This window comes from Tyto alba, unplaced genomic scaffold (genome assembly GCF_018691265.1).
Source record: "Tyto alba isolate M040663 unplaced genomic scaffold, T.alba_DEE_v4.0 Super-Scaffold_38, whole genome shotgun sequence".
In the NCBI taxonomy this organism is placed as follows: Eukaryota; Metazoa; Chordata; class Aves; order Strigiformes; family Tytonidae; genus Tyto; species Tyto alba.
In genome coordinates, this window is record NW_024881313.1 from 6,041,548 (window position 1) to 6,061,386 (window position 19,839).

The following is a 19,839-nucleotide window of genomic DNA, read 5'->3' on the forward strand; positions in this document are numbered from 1 at the left end:
GAAAGTGCTTTCGTGTGTCTGCATCGTGAATGGATCCTGTAGCCTGCATTGCAGCACATCTTTGAACTGGTAGAAAACGTGAAGAACTCACACCTTCATCTCTTGTATGTAACATTGAGGTTTACGGTGTTGGTGAGTGTTCATGTTATTTGCTGTCTACGTTAATTCACAGGAACTGGTGTCACATTTTGTAGTTGGTAGCTGCACCGCAGAACCTTTGTGTGTGCGTGCTGTGCCAAACATCAGGGCTGCAGTAGTGCTCAGTAATTCACATACACAGCAACCACTGGCATTCTTCCCAGCTAGGAGAGGTGAGGCGTGGAGAAATCACATGCGAGAACACTAGATAATATAAGCTAGCATCTCATTTGGTAATTGCTTTTCTATTTCATTAATATTTCTTTTTAATTGAATTTCTCATTACAGAATTCTGTCTGCTAGATGAACAGCAGGGAGGTTTTGAAAAAGAAAGCACAGAAGGCTCAACTTATCCGTACTCTGCATTATTCAGAGATGCTTTGTTTCTCTATCAGCCGGATGCTGTTGATAATAAGATGTACTCTGGGGCTAAAAACCTCATTCCCAGTGATGCTTCTTTAAGTGTATTGAAACAAGGTATTACCAGAAATGCTTTACACGAGTACATTACAGTAAGTTAAGCAACATGATAGGAGGAAATAATCTGGTACAATAGTACATTAGGAATTATGGTAGTTCATTTTAATAGCCCTTATCAGGAACTCTTAGGGGAATGCACTGAAAGAATAGAAGAATTTACTTCTGCAATAGGTATATGCAAGGGACTGTTCCTTGTAAACATCCTGAATCCCTTTGTCTTAAATATGATCTTACGGAATTAGGGGTTTATGCCAGTTCTCTTACATTCCAGAGAAGCTCCGTAAATTAATGATGATTTATGCTTTCATTCAGAAGGGGTCACTGAAAATATTTTTTTCATGATTTGGAAAATAGCTCTCAGTGAAGCTTCTCAGCTGAAGGTTATTTTAAGTCTCAAAAATTACAGAGACATCTCCCCCGCCTTCAATTAGCCTCATTATTTTCTGAGAAGCTTTAAAGAAATCTTTGCTATCGACCAAGGCTGAAGAAATTAAAATGTGATTTAAATGGAAGCTTGCAAATTGGTATAATGAGCCAGGCACAACTTATTTATTGTAGGGATGTGGAAGGAAGTGGCAGGATTGTCACCAGGGGAATGAAAAAGGGGAAAACAAATCAAGGCCTCAGAACACACTTTACTTTTCAGCAGTTCTCAGTAGAGTTCTTACAGCTTTTTCTGACAATGAACATTGCTTCTGTTACCTCTGAATTTCACCCTTTGTTCATGGCTGTTCAGTAGACTAACTGCGGCCAAAATAGGTATTTGTTGTCACAAAATAAATTCTGTCATTCTCCAGTGGAGACTTGTTTGAAAAGAACAACTGCGTGTGCATGTGTATATAAAAGCTGCTTATTTGGGAAAGAATGGTATGCCACTGTGCTGGGTTTTGTTTTAGCTTGACATACCTTTGGGTCTTCCTTGCTTAAAAGGCTTGGAGGCTTCTTTTAATTAATTAACCTGAACTGTCTCTTGGAAAAAAACTAAAAAAATTTTCTACTACAGAAAAGAAATTTAGTTATTTATTTCCCCAGTTAAGTAATTTTTAGATGTAAAAGGCGTGTTTAAAGAGAGCGTGTTTCTTGACTGGAGGGGCATGAGGGGAAATTCCTTTCAAACAAGGCTAAGAATGCGTGCATGCCCATATTTTTGGAATGTGGAAAACCACCTTCCAGTTGGCATTGTTGACTTGAAAGCTTATTTTCTTTTAGCAAAGTGGTAATTTGATGTCATAAAACATTTGGGTTTACTGCCACAGTTGAACTGTGGAGAGAGAAGTACAGTGAACTCTCTTGTACTTCTGTTGTATGTATTGTGAGGGATTCAGTATTTCGATCAAGAAGAGATTTTTGTCCTGATTTTTGTAATAAGTCTTTTTAGGTTGGGGGTGAAGGGGTGTAGTTCTTTGCTGCACCTGATGAAATATGAGGACAGTAACGATTTAGCATCACAATAGGAACTTTTAATTCTGTGTGCGGGCTTACACCATTGACTTTGTAATTCCTGTTAACCCACAGATGAAGAAGTCAGGTCATGAGCAGAACTCTTAATTCTGCCTTGTAAATGAACGTTCTCTGGAGACGAACTTTCAAGTGAGAAACTTAATATATGCTTAGTTCAGTTAGCATTAAAATACTGACTTCTAAAATATTAAAAGTACTGAACACCGAATGGTGATCGTGGGTAGCTGTTCTTCTTTCTTAGAATTTTCACTGATGCTTCATTGGTCCGTTAGGGAAAGATAATCAGATGTGTTCCAGCCTTGCATTATGACTTGTGCTGATGGAAATCAGGGTGTCAAGATAAATGAGCTGATGAAACACATAGCAAAAATGTTAACTGTTTTTACTGGCATTTGTGTAGAAATAATTTGGTTTACTTTTTACCGCTTTCTTGGGAAAGATCTGTCACGGTTGAAGATGCAGTTCCAGCCCTTTGTGAAGCTGCCGGAGTATAAGCAAAGAACTTTATATAAAACACTTTGTGAACTTTTGCTCCGTGAAGAAATGGTAACTGCCCTGGAGGACGTGGTAAGATGAAGAAACTTTTGCTTGCTTCCTAAAAGTAATTTCAGGACAGAGCTAGCTTTTTATTTATACTTGAACTTTTCTCTTTTCGTGACGTTTTACTGATTTTTTTGCTTCCAGTTAGATGATATCTGCACAGGAGATAAGCCAGATCTGAAGGAGTTAAAACCTGCACAACTACGAGACCTCACTGATTTCTTGCAGCTCTTAGGGTGCAGTTTAGAGAGCAAACTGTTGTTGCAGAAATATCAGCCTCCGGATGAAGAACTCTTCTCAGCTGCTCACCTCCTCATCAGTGCTATCTCTGGTATGTCGTGAATGAAGAGAAGGGCCCCTTTATAAGATTTTCCTTTTAGAAGCTCCCTCTGTGTTAAAGAATTTATGGCTCTTTTTGAGCAGTTGGTGAGCTGAGTGAATATAACTTGTTCTGTTCCTTTTTATGGGTTTCATCTACCATGCTTCGCATTCCTGGCTGTGAATTAAATTCAGCCCTCAATCACTGACAGGTTTTGCTTGTAAAATATACGTTCCCCCAAGGTTGCTCAACTCTGCTTTCTGCTGAGTGTGGGCATTGCCAGTTTGGCAGGCTAATTTCTGTGCTTATTGGACACCAGAGTTCTTCCCACCTGAATGCTGAGAATGACCAATTAGGTGGTGTCTTCAGTGTAACAGCATTTATTGTTGAGGTGCAAACTATATTTAGCAAAAATGAATTTAACATAAAGACACTGCCAATAGAGGGTTGTTTTGCAGGTGCTGAAAAAGGAGATTAAGCATAAATGTCAAACAAATGCCATACTCAGGATCTAGTTGGCACCACAGTGTTAATTAAACGCTACCTGCAAATTCCAAGAGAGACTCCTTCCTGGCTTTCCCTCCTCTCTCTCGTATAGAAGAATTTCCTGACGTTAAGATAACGAAGGGAGGTTCGGTGTGGTATTAGTTAGCTGTGGCACTGTGCAGCAAAATGTCACCGTGCATCCGTATAAGCACAGTACCCGGGTAGGAAAAGCTTAACTCATTTGTGGAGACAGAAAAGCAACAGAAAACAGAAACCTGCTGATGTGGTAACACCTCTCAGATGCTGTTAACAGCAGGGCCCAGGTCGCTGAGCGTGTTGTGTTATCCCTTGGCTTGGGACATGTCTGCCGCCACTGTCCAGGCGTAAGTGTAGCTGGATCAAGAGGCAGAAGCTGGTTTGTGCCTGTTGCTTCCGTTAGGAATTACGCCCTTGGGTTACAGAGTCAAAGGGCTCCACAGGGATCGTTTAGTCCGTATCCCTGCCCCAGGGCAGCCTCAGCTATGTCTTTCCTCTCAAATGGCTCAAAGTGTGGTTTGGCGGAAGTCGGCATCTCTCACAGATGTTGAGAGCAGAAGGTCTTTGTTTATTTGAGGCCTAAATCATCCATCCGGCCTGGAGACTCGGCGTGAAACACTGGCGAGGTCCTTGAGGAGAAGAGAATGGGGGGGGGGAGGAAATCCCCTTTCCTGTGAGCTGCCTTTGTTCAAGGGCAGGGATATCCGCGTGGGGCCTGCACCCATTCCCTGTCCCATGTCATTCCGGGCTCTGGGAAGCAGGCAGGAAAGGGCTGGATCAGCCTCTTCCAAACATCCAGCAGAGCACTTGTGACAGCTGTCCTCAGGATTGAATCGCTCTGGTCTCCAGCATCCATTTCACAAGGTGCTGCACCTGCAGATGGGACTCAGAAATGCAGCTTGTCTGTCTTTAGTCAGCAGGAGAACCCCGGAGCAGAGCCCCTTTCCAGCAGGCAGCCTCCTGCAGTGTTCACTGGAAACGATTTTTTTTTCCTTCTCACTTTTCCTTCACAGAGCTGTCTGATTACACTCTTGGCCTGCTGCGTGCCTGCTGTGATCTTCAGGTTGTTCCAGCATTGTGTTGTTTGGTGAGTAATCAAAATGGGACTGTGTAGCACGTGGGCCCCAGCAGCACTAATGGCTGTGCCCTCTGCCTTGTGTTGCTCACCCAATAAAGCAGATGTCAAGCTCCAGTGTTGAATTTCAGCTGTAGGCATTGCTTGGGCAGGGTCAAGTGATGCAGGTAATGTGCTGCAGGTCGATCCCTAAGGTCTGAAACATTTCTGTATTGGGGAAATTTCATGGGCTGTGAGCAGCAGAAGTTTTGTACGCTAAGCTCAAATTTGAATTTACTAATAGTCTCACTAGCCCGTTTTAAAGGCTCAGTGATCACTTGCCCTTGGGAAACAGAAATTTCACTCTGATGGCGGCAGTGCTTGGGCCTTGGCAAATTTAGGAGTTCATTCACTGCAACTGCTGAAGGAGTGGGGCAGGGCTTTTTTAAAGCTCTTTAAGCTCACTGGCAAAAATAGTAGCAACCTTTATGTAGTGGCAAGGAGAGTGCTGCTGCTTGCTCAGAGCAAGAGTGAGAGTTAAGTGTGATCTGCAGTGAGAGAAGTCGGAGCAGGGGAAAGGACGTGGCAGGAGGAGCTGTCTCTCCTTCAGGGGTGCCACGGAGCTTTGGTTCTGGATGAGCACGTCGTACTCGTCAAGGCTGATAGTAAAGGGAATCTTACCCTTTTGCCACTGCCTTGTGAGCTCTCCCGTGGTTTTGTAAGGAGCTGAGCTACGCGGTGGCAGGAACAGCGCCGCTTGGAAAACCTTTTTAATGACTCTGTCTTTTGCTCTCTCTCGTGAACACAGCCCCACGTGGCTTCAGCCGATGGCACTGTGGCGCTCAGCAGTCCTTTGGTGGCTGCCCTCACTGACAGAAGAAGATTTGATGTCGTCCAAAGGCTGTTTGCTTCATCAAACATTAATTTGGAACTGACAGGGTCTTCTGTAAAAGCTGTAACTATGAAAGAACCTACATTCTTCCCACTTGTTCTTTATGTTGCACTGTATGGATTGTACGCCTTGGGTGGGAGTGGGCAGGAGCTTTGCTGAGTATCCAGCTCCTACCCTAGCCCGTTCTTTTTTCTGTAGCTCTGCAGTGTAGTGTTGGTGTGCTGGAGCTAGCGGTGCAGCCGCTCGGGTGAGTGCTTAGGGCAGCCAGGGGCTGTGGAGTCAGGGAGGACTCGGCGTGCCTGGGGTGACAAGGGCTCTGCCGCCGGCGTGGCGCCGCTCTGCAGCGTCCCCGAGGGGTGCGCGCACGTCTGGAGCGGAAAATACATAAATAAGGGATGAGGGGAGGAGTTAAGAGAAGCCTGGGGCAGAAATGGAACGTAGCTGTTCTGGTAGTTGTCAGATCTGCAGGGCAGTAGGAGCCTGATTGCTTGCATTAACATGCGTGGGAGAAAACTGGAAAGTACAAATTGCTTTTTGTGAGCAAGTGAGGGAGCAGGCTGTGGAAATCCAGGGTTCTGCAAGGCAGTAAGTGTTTTGCTCGTTTAAGACTTGCTGTGCAGAATGCCTTCTCTCTGGAGCAGGTGAAATGGAGGGCTCTTAAAGAGGTGCTTGATTAGGTTTTCATTTATTAAGTGTAGTTTGGCTTTAAGGGTGTGAACTGCATGCTGCAGGAAATAAAAAAAAAAAAAAAAACACCCTCTTTTTCGAAGACTAAGACCAGCTTGGGAGTTTATGCCTCTCTACAGCATTGCTGTTTTCTACTAAGTTTTCACTCACCTTAGCAAGTTTCAGCTGTTTAAATTGCATTCTGAGAACTTCCTCTTTGAGATACCGTGATCCTGCTTGGTGTGTGCAGGTGAAACGCCCCTGCTGCACTCCGCCTCAAGGATCCTTTTACCCATGTGACACTTCAGGTGCAGATATTTTGCTCGTTTCTTTGACGAGCAGCAAAATGTCAGTAAAGCACTTTCTGCTTTGAACCATTCTGCCTTTTTTTCATCATAACCTTTTGTAATCATGTGGTTGGGACAGAAATGCAGCAGAGATCACCGTAAATCCGGGCTTGGGGAGGTGATGTTGCAGGTCAGCGCTTTCAGAGGGGGTTGTGAGGTGGCTGAGAGACAAACAAGCAGGTGCCTGTGCGGGGGGTGACCAGTAACCAGGCCCTGCAGCTCAGCTGGGCGGGGAGGAGACCTGGGTTCAGTTTTCTGCTCTGTTCCCACACGGGCTTGAGCAGATGGTTGTCTAAGAGCTCTTTAAAAAACTCCCGTCAGTTCAACTTCCCCTGGGACTTGGCAAAAAAAGCACCGCGGTACCTTCCCGTAGGCCGAGAGCGCAGGATGACGGCCTTGCACGCTGAGCTGTCGGTGTTTCTGCGGCTCAGCTGGTAAATGAAGCCGCTGGAGCTGCCCGAGCCTTGCCCTGGGGTGTGTGGAAACCTTCTTCAGGAGGAAGGAGGCGCGTTCCTCCGCTTCTGGGAGCGGCGGGTGTTTGGAGATGGGAAAGTCGCCTTTTGCCACTCACTACTCAGAAGTTGCCTCTGTACCCCATTAGTTTCTCAAACCTTTCTATTAAATGTTACGCCTGACTTCTAACCTCATGCATGTAATTTCCAGTGTTCTCCGCGGGATTCCAGCCATGCCCTTGGCCCTGAATGCTGGGGCACGCAGGTGGATGTGTGGACACCCACGCTGTGCCGCCCTCCACCTGCTCTGATCTTCCGGACGGAGTTTTGGCATCTTAACGTGCGCCGTATTGCGTAACTGCTGCCAGGGTGGGCTGCGTCCTACATGTAGAGAGGGGATTTGTTTAAAGAGGGGGAAGATCAAAACAGACGCTAGGTGTTCTGTAGAAACCTTATTAAAAAAAAAAAAAAAAAAAAAAAAGCAGAATGTTTTCTTCGCTTCCTGCTGTTTGGCTTTCAGGTGTAGGTTAGTCTTTTGTTTCAGTTGACCTGTCGAGTGGATTTCAGGCTGAGGGCCATACGGCTTGCTGACAAGGTGGGGGCGGCCGCGGGGCTGGCGGCGTGGACGGCACTTGGGGAGAGCTGGATGTTCATCCGCCATCTCTTGGGTAAAACAGCGATTCCCTGCGGCAGGCTGGCCCCGAGCAGAAAAGCGCTTTTTTTCAAGGTTAGAAAAAAAAAAAAAGCAGAGAAAGCAGAGTGGGGAACTTCAGAGAAGGTTGGAGCCCGTCTCCTAACAGGTTTGATTTCGCAATGAAAACGGTGTTTCCCTTTGCCTGCGCTTGCTGGAGGAAGCGGGGAGAGACCACGCTTGTGCGATTGAGAATCGGGTCAGGAGGAGGGAAGATGAGGGCAGCAGCCTCTTGTGCGGTGTCTCCAGCCGTCGGCAGGCTCGGCCCCGCGCCGGCACCAGCGCTCGCCTCGTAGAGGCTGCAGACCCGAGGCCCCGGGGGCTTCCGTGCCTCCCCCCCCCCCCCCGGAATTACAGTGCAGGCCCAGGAGGATGAGGAGGATGAGGCCCGTCACCCTGCAGCGCTCTGAAAATAAGGAGCCCCAAATCCGGCAATGACAGTTGTGGGATGGGGGAAGAGGCCCCCGGAGCTCAAAGGAACGCCGAGCTGAGCCAGGGCGACTGCAAAGCTGCTCTCCTCAACTCGGAGCGCGAAGGGAGACCCACACCCGGTAGGCCCGCAGCGCTTCGGAGCGGGGCGGCGGCGGGGGGTGCCCGGGCCAAGGAGGCAGGGGTGGAGGCGGTTTTCAGCGGTGGAGGATTAGGCGAAGACAAAAGGCGCGCGTGCACAGGTTGCTGCTTTGGCTAAAGCTCCATCCGACCAACAAAACCGGGGAAAAAAAGCTTAATTCCTCTTTTTTTTTTTTTTAATATTAAATCTTTATTATATACAAAAATATTCTGTTGGGAATCAGGAGAATTTCACAATTTGTACATCAACATTGTTATGTTTGGCTGTGTTTACTGTGAAAATACTAGCTGCTAAAAAGACAAGGGGGGGTTTAGAAAACGAGTCACAATTTGAAAATGTCCTAGGGATTGGCTGACTTTCTAAGCACGAAGTCAGAACGCTAACGCATCCCCTCTCCTGGGCCTGCTCTACGGTGTTGTTGTCAAACCACAATTAGGTACTAAATCCTCTTCAGGCTTACATTGGCAAGTTTAGCTAATAGTTACGATTTTTTTTTTTTGTACAATGTTTTCAGCCAGAGTATATTTTCTTTACAGGGGAGCAGTTTTTAAAGTTTTTACAAATGCCGAATCCAGTTTAATATGCTGTAGAACTAACAAAACAAAACAAAACAAACAAAACAACGTGAGAACTTCCAACAGGCAAAAACAGTTGTGAGGAGAAGCAAGGTAGGGAAATGCAAAGTGACAGACCTCTAATACACGTCTAAATCCAAACACTTAAGCAGGATTTTACAGTTCTTAACCCGGTTTGGGGGGGGAGAGCAGCAAACTTTTCTCATATTTTAAAGCCTAAGGAAGCGATCGCCCTTCTTACAGAGGCAATAGATGAGGAGGGCGTGAGGGAGGGGAAGGAATGCTCAATGTGCATTTTCAGAGGGGAGAAAATACATTTCAACAGTTATCTCCATACGTAACGTGTGCGGAGACCTACACCGACAAAAGTCAAAAAAATACATTTTTTTTTTTGCAGTCAACAATTTTGCTGCCACCCCCAGAACTGCCCAGAGCCGGGCCCTTCCCTCTGCTCTACACGAGGGACCGTGTAAGAGGTCGAGTAACTGAGAAGTTGCTTGGGGTTTTGGAAAAGGTTTTACTGGATTCTAGGTGAACGTTGGCTACTTCCAGAGTGATTCCTGGCTCACTGCGAGGCCAGCCAGCCGTGCGTGGACAGGCACTGGCGTGGAGCTGAGGACGTGAAAAGGATAAAGGGGAGAAAGTGTTTCCAGGGCTGCTGCAGCGCTGTGAGGGTGTGAGCCTGGCAGGCGGGTCAGTAAGTGCCCCCCCGCCAAGCCCTGCCTTGGCGTCCAAAGGAACTCCATACCCCACGCCGAGAAAGGGCTGAAAATACTGAGAACAAAATTCACATTTACTTCAAGTGTAATTTATTCTAGAAAATATAAACCTTGCTGGGAAAAAAAAAAAAAATCTGGTTTTAAACTGCTTAACTGCCTGCCCCAAGCTGGAGTGTGTTTGCAAGCCTGTGCAGGTGCCTTCTGGCTGCAGCGCCAGCATATCAGCCGAAAATTCAGCAGTTTAAAAGGTGACAGTTTGTGGAACAGCATCCCACCACGGGGAGTTCAGGTAAATCAGCAAATACTGTCTGAAGCGTTTGCGGTACTTACGTTCAAGTTTTATTTACGTGTGTGTGTGTGTGTGTGCACACAAGCTCACTTAACACATTTTGGAAGCCAAAGCTGCCTCTGAAAATTACAAGTTTTCTCAATCTAATTTTTGTTTTGCTTTGCTTTTTTTTAAATATCTGTCTTGGGACTAAAACCAGTAAGTTATCCCAGTCTTATAAACATCTGTATTTACTGACCACTAGTTCTTCCACAAGACACAAGTTGAGGATCCCAGACGGTTCCCCTCAGTGAGCTTGTTCAACGTACATGAAGGCGAAGAAGGGTAGGCCAAAAAAAAGAAATGCAGAGATGGGGAAAAAAAAAATAAAAAAAATCAGGCGAGGACTTGGCTTCACCACCTTCAGTAACCAGGGAAAGAGAATGGGAGCCCCTTTAAGGACAGCAATCCTTTCAACAGCCAGAGAGGCTTTGTGTGGAGGGGGTTAAGGCGAGAGGCGAGGAGGCTGCTACTGTATGGGGCCGTTACTGCCCAGACAGGGATCAACTGATCTCCCTGCTTTTGCAGAAGTCGTTTGGCAACAACAAGGGTACTTTAACTCTTCAGACTGTGGGTGCGGGGAGAACCCCCCTGTGCGAAGCCCGGCAGCTGCAGCAGCCCCCCCGCGTCTGTGGTTTGTCTTACAGCTGCACCAGCGGGGCGCAAGGAGCGGCGGGGAACCGAGGGCAGAACAGCCCCTGCCTCTGCGCCCAGCCCGGGGGAAGCAGCGAGGCAGGGCGAGCCCGGGGGCAAAGCGAGGGGTAGGCAGAGAGGAAGGTTGAACTGGTTTGGAGTCACAGTAACGGCTCCTACCTAAAGACAGGCACTGGCCCGCGTCGCCGTGCTCTGCCCGACCCTTCGCCACGGGGCCTTAAGCACAGCAGAGGTGCAGGCGTGGCTCTAAAGGGGACCCAGCCAAAGAGCAAAAAAGTTCCCTATTTCTTATTTGAATCACCCTCTCCAAAGCAGAACGAAACCCCCATGACTTCCTGAGTGCTGAGCTGCAGGCGGTTTGTACAGCAAGTGATTTAGGTATGATCTTAGAAGACGCCATGAGTTAGAGTTGTACAGAGGATGGGGGAAAGGAAGGATCACGTTTTGAGTCTACCCAAGGTGTGACAGTTTATGTAACAAACACAAATTCAGAAGCGACGAGCTGCTCTGCCGTCCAGCTCCACAGAGCTCTGCCCCGACCAAGCTGATCCCAGCACGCGGCACAAGTTCAGGATCCTGCACTGGTTATAAATTTTGATTTCCCTTGCCTGCGTCGGTCTGTGACTCCGCTCCAGTTTTACCTTCATTTTACATTTGCAGAACATTTTGAAAGACCCTTCTAAATCTTCGCGAGATGACGTAGCCCGTTACTATCCCGCAAAACTCTAGCTGACTGCATCTCCTCACGTGATGCAGAACACCAAGTAAACCCGCTGGTGTAACACGTGGAGCCAGGAAGGTAATCACTTGGGTGTGCGTGCACCAAAGTATTTACATTAAAGTTGAGACTGGTGCACACTTAAGGGAATTTTTGGTGCATTTAAGGAAATAACTGAGGGCTATCTTGGCATCCTGACTGTACTGTTACGTGTAACTTCTCATTCACAGGGCAACTACAGTATTTCTTCTATAAGTCTCTATATGTACAGAATTTTACAGCACCTCATGCACTGTCCAAAACAGATAGAAATTACAGATAAATATAGAATTTTTAGATTGAAATATCTGTATATTTAGAAAAATATACATTAGTAAACACAAGAAACCAGGTAGAGAAGTGTACCAGTTCTAAAGTCTCACATGCAGGTACATTTCTGGATTAAGTCATGGTAACTTAGTAATGTGATAGCAGACGTGAGCATTTTTTTTTTTTTACCATCCACATACATACGTAAACACAGACAACTATTTGATAATTTACTTTTCTAAACTACTTAAATATTTATCTTGTGATAGATACACCACTTAAACATTTAGCAGCATCTTCACCTCGCTCAGACACACCTATTGTTATTATTAACAGTGTAAAAAGGTTTCCTCTTAGTGTCTGGAAAATGATTTCGTACAGAATGAGATACATGAAATCCTTGTTACGTTAACTCCTCCAAAACACTTCCAACAGCTGTTGTATGAAATGCTTTCACTTGCTCAAAACCAGCCTTTCCTCGTGTCTTTATCCCCTAATTGCACGAGGTACAGGTCTCTGGCACCTGACCCCGCCAGGCACAGACTCTCACCGCTGTGTCTATGGCTGAAATGGCACCGGCCTTCTAAGAACCTCCAAGAATGCTCTTCGTTAAAAAAAGTAACTGGCATTCTAGTCCTCCTACCAGGTAGTGACAAACTAAGCAGAATATCTGATTTTGCTAAAAAAAAACAAACAAACCAAAACCCACCACCACAAAAAAAAAAAAACAAGACAAACCACAACGAACCTCTCTCCCCTCCCAAGATTACATACTTGCCAATTTGAACTCCCAATTTTCAAGCTTTAACCGACAGCCCCAAGGACTGTGGTGCTGAGGTGTTCCCCCCCCTTACAACCCGCACACTGACAGCCAATTAAAACCCGCAGACACTTTGCTACAATGTTCGTGCGCGACCTAAGGAAGCCACCTTCTCATTGCTTCAGAATTGCCTTTTTCCTTAGCATCTACACTGCCGCCACCCCAGGGCCAGGCCCCGGCCCCGCTGTGCTCACCGCTTGATTTAAAACCACTGTGCGAACCCGCAGCAAGAGCTAGAGCTTCAGGCTCTAGCAGCCACACGGCTATTTGGAAACCGCTGACCGAGGAGGCTCTTCTGACACTATTCTCCCTTGGGATGGCAACAGAGGAGCGGAGAGGTTTTCCTGACTAACCCTTGGTGCCCAGGTTTCACGTGTTTTATTTGGTTAAGTAAATTTATGGGAAAAAAACGCGATGAAACTGAGTGATATTTACAGTATGAAGTACTATGGCGTGGAAACTGAAGGATCTTCCTGTTCCGTTCATTAGGGAAGAGTGAGCTCAGCGCCCAACTTTTGGCATCACAGAGGAATTTCTAACTCACAATGAAAAGGCATCGTATCTGTCCAGACAGCACATCTTATTTACAGTGTGGGTAGGTCTCCTGTTACACAGTACACAAACACAGTTACAGCGCCAACAGCCAATCCTTAAAACAGCCAAGCCGAGCCCTGGCTCTGCCACCACTGCTGCTACATGCAGCCCTCCATCCAGTTCTCAAAGCAGCCTCTGAGCAACAGGATCATGGAACGTGTCTCCTGGGACAGGAAAATGAAAGCCTCACGCTGGTGCCACATTTAAAAGCTCCGCCCAACTTAAACAAAACCAGAGAAAACACATCCTGAAAAGTATAACCATAAAACAAAGTAGTGGTACAAATTTCTCGTGGAGAATTTGAGCTTCCCTCTGCAAGTCTGAAATCGCAGGATTAAAAGCCACAGAGATTTACCTGTGCTGCACACGGGTTCAGCTAACATTTTCCACATACACTGGGATCTCGAGCCCCCCCTGCCCCTTTACCCCCACAACAACCAACTTCACAGGCTCTGTCAAAATCACCTGCAGTACAACGGGTGTTTTAAGGTGTTTTTTTTTTTTTTTCAGACTTACACTTTTCCTCTACTGCATCAGCTCCATTTTTCTTTTACTTGTGCACTTGAAAGTCTTTAAGAGCCCCAGGCAGCAATACCGGTTTACAGTGTCCAAGCTACTTTTCCTTCAGAAATGGTTCTGAAGAAGTTGCCTTTTGATAGCGTTCCATGTCACACTTTGCTGTTGAGAAAGAATTCGGAAGCCCGGTGCCTGTCGCCAGATGGAAGAGAAATTAAACTAACAGGTGACTTCAGTTTAGACACCTAGCCTGGCGAGTGATGGTGAATGCCACTGTATACAGCAGCTGACGTTACAGCACGTGGGCACAAGAAGAGCTAAAGCTGTATTTTCATTTTGTTCTCGTTAAGCAGAAATTTACATCAGCCTCAGTTCTGATCCATGAACTCGAACCTAACACGAATTGTACCAGTGACCCTAAGGGGAGAACTGTCACTAAACAAAAGGAAATATGCTGTGAAACAAAAAAGGTATAAACAACATTGCTTTTTAGCAGTCTGCTTCCAATTCACAAGCTAGCTAATGAAAAACGCAATTAAAAACAATGTAACAAAAAGCACAGAAATTCCATTACATCACACTCAGAAAAATACAGCAGTTGATCACACACAAATATTCAAAAAGATAATATAGAACCCAGCTAAGTATCACAGGAAATTAAGCCACAGATCACTATACAAATATTGAAGTGTCCTAAGAAAAGAAAATGCCTGTTTTGTTTTTGTTTTTTTTTTTTTTAAAAAGCAATGTGTTTTCACAAGTATGAATAAATAGTCCTAAACATTAAGCATCACTCTACAAGGCTCCATGTTATCAGGTTCTCTCTCAGGCTGCTTCCCCATTATCCAGATTGCGCTGAATTCCTTGTGTACCAGCTTCCTAACATCAGCACTTCGACCAGAAGGTTGGCTCCCAAGAGCAGCCTAGTAAGCAGCCTGCAAGGTATTGCTTTATGTTATTTTAAGAGATATGTTTAAGGGAACCTATACAACAGTTGTCTAAATCAAGAGACATCAAGAATCTGTGAAACACCAAGAATGCACCGACATTAAGCTGAAAAAAGCTGGAGCTATGGAGCTGTGTGTTGCTTGCTGCTTTTAATATTTAAAATTCTGCTCCCATGAAATTACTGGTTTTTTTTTAAGGAAGAAAAAAAACCCGAAGAAATTAAGTGTTCTTGCCTAGTAAGAGCTATAGACTTTTGACCGGTTAAACACTGACGTTAACAAGTTTTACAAAAATTGTTTCAAGTATCCTTTTTTTTAATCACAGTGAAAATGTAAGACCAAGACGCAAATGTTGAAGTGAATGACTGAAAGTTTCTTAGATGAAAAAGGCAAAAGTACTAAATCAAAACATACAAAAATGCTTAAACGCATTTCCTTCATGTGATATGAATAGAAAGGTTATCTGTAAAAATTTAGAAAAATTAAAATAAATTACATATTTAAGTACACTTTCCCTTCAACATTTTTATAAAAATTCAGAATAGTGTACTACTTGAATATACACAGAGTAAAAATGCACAGGTGCCGTAGGCTATCGTTGGTATCTACACAACCTCACGTTAGCGTATTTGCTGCAGGTGATTTTATTTGTTACTTAAGCTCCTCTTGAGAAATCTCAGTAGACCCAGCTAATTGGGACCCACTGTGGTTCCAGCCTCAGTCTCTCGATAGCCGCCTGTAGCTTCTCGAAGGCTTTGTCCAGGTTGTCATTTACAATGGTCAGATCAAAATAGTGGTTGTACGCTCTCTGGATCCGTGCACTTTCGTCCACTGTTTTTTTCAAATCAGTGTCCTGTTGAAGAGATTTTAAAGATTACCAAGAACATAACACTTGGCGAATCCTTATAAAGACAGAAGAATCATCCCTTCGTTGCATATACTGCAACTGACTGCTTAAAGCTGTACACTGAATATATTTAAGAAATAATAACAGTTTTCTTTTATAGGAAATCCACACAGAACTTAAGCCAGAATGCACTGAAGGGGCCGAAAACCCCATGAGCTGTGCCAGTAATGTTAAATATGGCAACCAACGTCCGCGAGCCTTGCAATTTTTAAGGAGGTCGGTCGAAGTACAGGAACTTGGGCTTGTACGCACAGCGGGCAGTTAATCATTTTGTATGTGCAAGGGACAATCCAATCAGAATAAGTGTATTTGTGCTCTTTTTTATTTCCACAGAAAGCACTAAAAAATCCAATCATTTCCATCAGTATGGAGTGAAAGACAATGAAAGATACACTGCTAGTACAATAAAGCTCTAGAATACCTTACTGCTTTTAGAGGCGGCATTTCAGCCTTGCTCACCTGACATCAGTTCCTCATTTGTAAACCACCGCTGCATTATTTCAGTTCTGATATGAGCTGCAAAATATGCAGGAAATGTATATTCCTACATTATGAAGCTTTCACTGAGTGCTGCCACTGAGCATTTTTTTATGTTTCATTAGTCCTACATTCTTAGCAAACACCTCTCCACTTTTGCACAAAAGCCATTTTTTCACAGGCAGTTACGAGATTTGTCCCCTTGACAATATTTAATATTTTCAAGTCCTCATACAGTTGTCAATACAAAAGCCAAAATGAAAAAGTAAGTTTGTGAATAGGCTTTCCTTCACAGTAAATGAAGGAAACGAGCAAATATATAACCACAAGAGCCAGAATTTTTGCAATGGAATGGCTTAGGATGCTAGAAATAATGCAGACAGACCCATTAGCAAGCAGAACGTAATACTTCAAATGGCATTTGTTTTCCATTTGTTTAGGAAGTACCAGAATATGAAAAGGGAAATCATAGTCTTTATATACATGTATACAGGTATGATTTACTATCTGTAAAGACATATATATTTTAAATGTAACTATCTTTATTATTCATAAGGACAAGTAAAACAAAGGCAAGGATGTCCCTCAGGGAATCAAATATTAGGAAGTGCAGGAAATTATTTTTTTATTTGTCTAGACAGTTTCAACCTTGCCTTCTTGTATGCACACCACAAAATTCAGGGTTCATTTGGGGCAGGGAGGAGGAAAGGCAGAGCACCCACAGAGATGCCGGAATCTGTGTTAACCAGAACCAATGACTAGGACTGGACAGTCTCCCATGTGGTTAAGGGAATGGGATCTCACAGAGGTTTGAAGAGGAAAGAAAAAAAAAAAAAAAAAAAAAAAAGGCAAAAAATCCCACATTCCTTTAGTAGAGAGTAACCCACCCCCCATTTTATTGCTTTGAACGTCCCATCAGCTTTAGACATGCCATTGCTGCTATAGTGCGGATCGCGGCAGCACTGCTGTTGTGAGCTGTCAGCAAACCCTGGCGTTTCTCAGATGGGGATTTTGCACTGCTGAACACAGAGGACAGTTTTCTGAGCTGCTCAGTCTGGCTCTCCCTGCTTTGGTCCTGCAGCTGGGAAAGTGCATCCCCTTCCAGAACAGTTATAATTCGCTGCAGTGAAGGAATCGCATCTCATTTCCCTCTGCTACACACTGTGTCTCAGAAAAGCAGGGAAGATCTAATGAATAAAACGCGCCACTTTGATTTACACGACAGACCCAAGGAACTTAAGGGGAAGAGAAGCTGTTCAACACTTATTCTGGCAGCTCCCAGCCATCCTCCGTGCAGCACGTGCTGCTGCAGCAGTGGAAATAAGGCCTAGTTACAGTCTGTTGGTTGGACCTTTTTCGGGGTTTGTTGTTTTGTTTTGTTTTTAAAAAAACACAGGCTACAATATCTTTCTTAAGGATTTCAGATTCCATTTTTAAATCACACTTGTAAGACAAACCTGAACAAAACTTTTTAGAGGGAGAGATGGGGAAAGCGAAGGAAAGACATTTACATAAAAGAACAATTCCCACCATCAAATATCTACCGTTTGCTGCAAATAATCAAAAGTGACACTTCCCAAAGAACACATTACAAGTAATTTTTGTAATCAACACTTCTCTGTAAGAGGTCTGTTTTTAAGAAAGAAGCAATCTGCCTTATACATAGTATTTGATTAACTTCTACTAAGTAATCAGCAAAGTCTTGCCTAACTTGTCTTAGAGACATTAATTTCAAACCAAATTCCATCTAAAATGAAAGGTTTAAAAAAAAAAAAAAATCTAAGAACATGCTGTTCAAAGCAAACTAAATACGAAATAATATGCTTACGGTGAGAAGTTTGGTTGTAATTCCAGCATCTACCACAGCCTTGTGCATAGCACGCAAAGTCTCCAACTCTGGAGCAGCAATAAACACTACATAGGGCATAAATTCTGAAGTCCTCAGTATTTTCAGGGCCTGGAAGCAAAGAAAAAGGAAAAAATCCCTAAGTTTGAGAATGCCTTACCACATGTCTATATTACTTAAGGGACACTGCAAAACTAGTCTGTTACAATGGGCAGAAACACGTAAGAGAAGATTCTTATTTCTATTTTAGAAACTCCTACACTGCCTTTTGAAATGGTCAACATCATTCTTTCCTTGGCTAAAAAGATTATTGATTGCTCCGCGAGACTCCTCTTCCGTGCAGAATCTAAGCTGGGTTTTTTCCATCTTTCTAGCTCATTCCAATTAAGTGCCACAAATGCAAGAATCCAGTTGATACTGTAACCTTTAAACCCGGTAAGAAGCCTTCAAATTTAAGGGCATACCTCTTCAGCATTACACTCCTCCACTTGTAGTGTAACATTATAAATGATATACCTGTGGATTCACATCCAAGATGCAGGTCCTTCCCGTCTGAACAACTTCAAGGATGGAATCAATTTTGGTGCCATAAAGATTTCCTTCGTATTCTCCATGCTCTAAATATCTGCCAGCTTTAATATCCGTCTCCATTTCAGCTCGTGACACAAACCTGTATGCTTGCCCATCCTTCTCATCATCCCTTGGCTTTCGAGAAGTAACTAAGCAAAAAATTTAAAAAGTAAATGGAACCTTTTTATATTTGGAATACAAATATGAGACTGGACTGCCTACTAAGCTAGGGAGAATATTATATGTATTAATATACAATTGTTCCATATACAGATTAATTACTCCAGCATAAGTTTCAAAACCGAGCACAGCCCCTCCTGTTCCCTTTATTTCTATTTCCTCTACGTCACTTACCCACCCATTTGCTCCTTTCTCTGTATTACTCCTTCACACCGTATACCATACTCATTCATGTAATCTTTTCAATTATTCACTTAATAAGATAATTATTTAAGTGACTTGGAAATCAAATGTAAGTTTAACTCTCAAATGCCAAACAGACTTCTGAAAATAACTGAGCACACATCAAAATCTGCCCTGCTCCGCAAACCTTAGCACATACGCTGCTCGCTGCATTTGCCCGGTTAATTCAGGGTGGAACTACCTGAGCTAGCTATAGAGTTAGATGAAATATCAGAAGCAGCCCAGCCACTGCAGCAGGATCCAGTGAAGGCCAGCTAGTGCTGCTTCCCAAGACAACTTACCCTTTAAAGCAAGGTAAATTCACTGCAGAGAGATTAAAGCCAATATTTAAATAAAACATTAGCAGCTATCTCGGGTATTGGCTACACTGTGCAGTACAGACATTACTTAAGAAAGTGAAAATAAAATAAAATAAAATAAAATAAAATAAAATAAAATAAAATAAAATAAAATAAAATAAAATAAAATAAAATAAAATAAAATAAAATAAAATAAAATAAAATAAAATAAAATAAAATAAAACAAAATAAAATAAAATAAAACAAAATGAAATTATCAGATTATTACCAACTTTGCTTTCCTATCACCATATTACCTGGCCACTACTTGCATTTAATTAGATTTTAACTCTAGAATATATTAAACATAACCGTGAATGGATCCCTTTGGTAATACTTGTATCACCACTTAGTGCCACTTGGTGTTACAAGTGGAAAGCTATATCCCCCTTCCAGTAATTCCTATCAATTTCATTATTACAGAAAACTCAACTCCCAGGAGAAATGATTTTCTGAAGCTGTTAGCAATAAACATTATTACTAGAACATCTAGTTTTACCCAAGATTCTACAGAAAGATTAAAACTATAATGGTTAACACAATAGCCCCCCCCCCCCCATCCTGTCAGTTTGAAACAAATTTTGGAGAATCAGTTTTAAGTCACCTTCTGGCTGTAAACTGTTAACAGCTATCCACACAGAAGAAAAAACACAGCTCCTTTTGCTGGATTAGAACTCAACAGCCAGGACCTGCTTCTCCCCCTAGCAAAATGGACCTGTTTCAGCCATTTTCCAAAAATAAAATAAAAAAATAAAAAACAAAACCACCCCACACTTCTTCATTTGTGAATAACCTGGAGAATTCTCCTCTAATCAAAGAAAGTGAGGCCAACTAAGATTACCCATTATCCTACTTAAAATCTAAATAGGAAGTAGAGAGGAGATTCTATATACAATAAACTATGTACCGTATGCGCGTGATTAGATTGTCAGTTTGCTAGGTTTGAAAAGTTAATTTTTATGCCT

At 43.5% G+C, this 19,839-nt stretch overlaps 2 protein-coding genes across 8 annotated transcripts in view; one reads left to right on the plus strand and one right to left on the minus strand.

The window, feature by feature from the left end:
• Positions 1–7,352, plus strand: part of GSDME (gasdermin E) — a 28,008-nt gene extending 20,656 nt beyond the window's left edge. For 2 of the 3 annotated variants that reach the window (XM_042802191.1, XM_009962262.3), the window contains exons 8-12: positions 427–615; positions 2,519–2,646; positions 2,764–2,950; positions 4,474–4,547; positions 5,323–7,352. In XM_042802191.1, coding sequence (XP_042658125.1) covers positions 427–615; positions 2,519–2,646; positions 2,764–2,950; positions 4,474–4,547; positions 5,323–5,565 — 821 coding nt within the window. In that variant the 3' untranslated portion in view covers positions 5,566–7,352. The remainder of the gene's footprint in view (positions 1–426; positions 616–2,518; positions 2,647–2,763; positions 2,951–4,473; positions 4,548–5,322) is intronic. The other variant, XM_042802192.1, reaches the window with a different exon arrangement.
• Positions 7,353–9,777: 2,425 nt separating this feature from the next.
• Positions 9,778–19,839, minus strand: part of PALS2 (protein associated with LIN7 2, MAGUK family member) — a 62,526-nt gene continuing 52,464 nt past the window's right edge. For 4 of the 5 annotated variants that reach the window (XM_042802018.1, XM_042802019.1, XM_042802020.1 and 1 more), the window contains 3 exons: positions 18,060–18,262; positions 17,526–17,654; positions 9,778–15,166 (listed from right to left, as the gene is read on the minus strand). In XM_042802018.1, the coding sequence (XP_042657952.1) occupies positions 14,990–15,166; positions 17,526–17,654; positions 18,060–18,262 (509 nt within the window). In that variant the 3' untranslated portion in view covers positions 9,778–14,989. Of the gene's footprint in view, positions 15,167–15,678; positions 15,737–17,525; positions 17,655–18,059; positions 18,263–19,839 lie in introns of those variants that run through there. The other variant, XM_042802021.1, reaches the window with a different exon arrangement.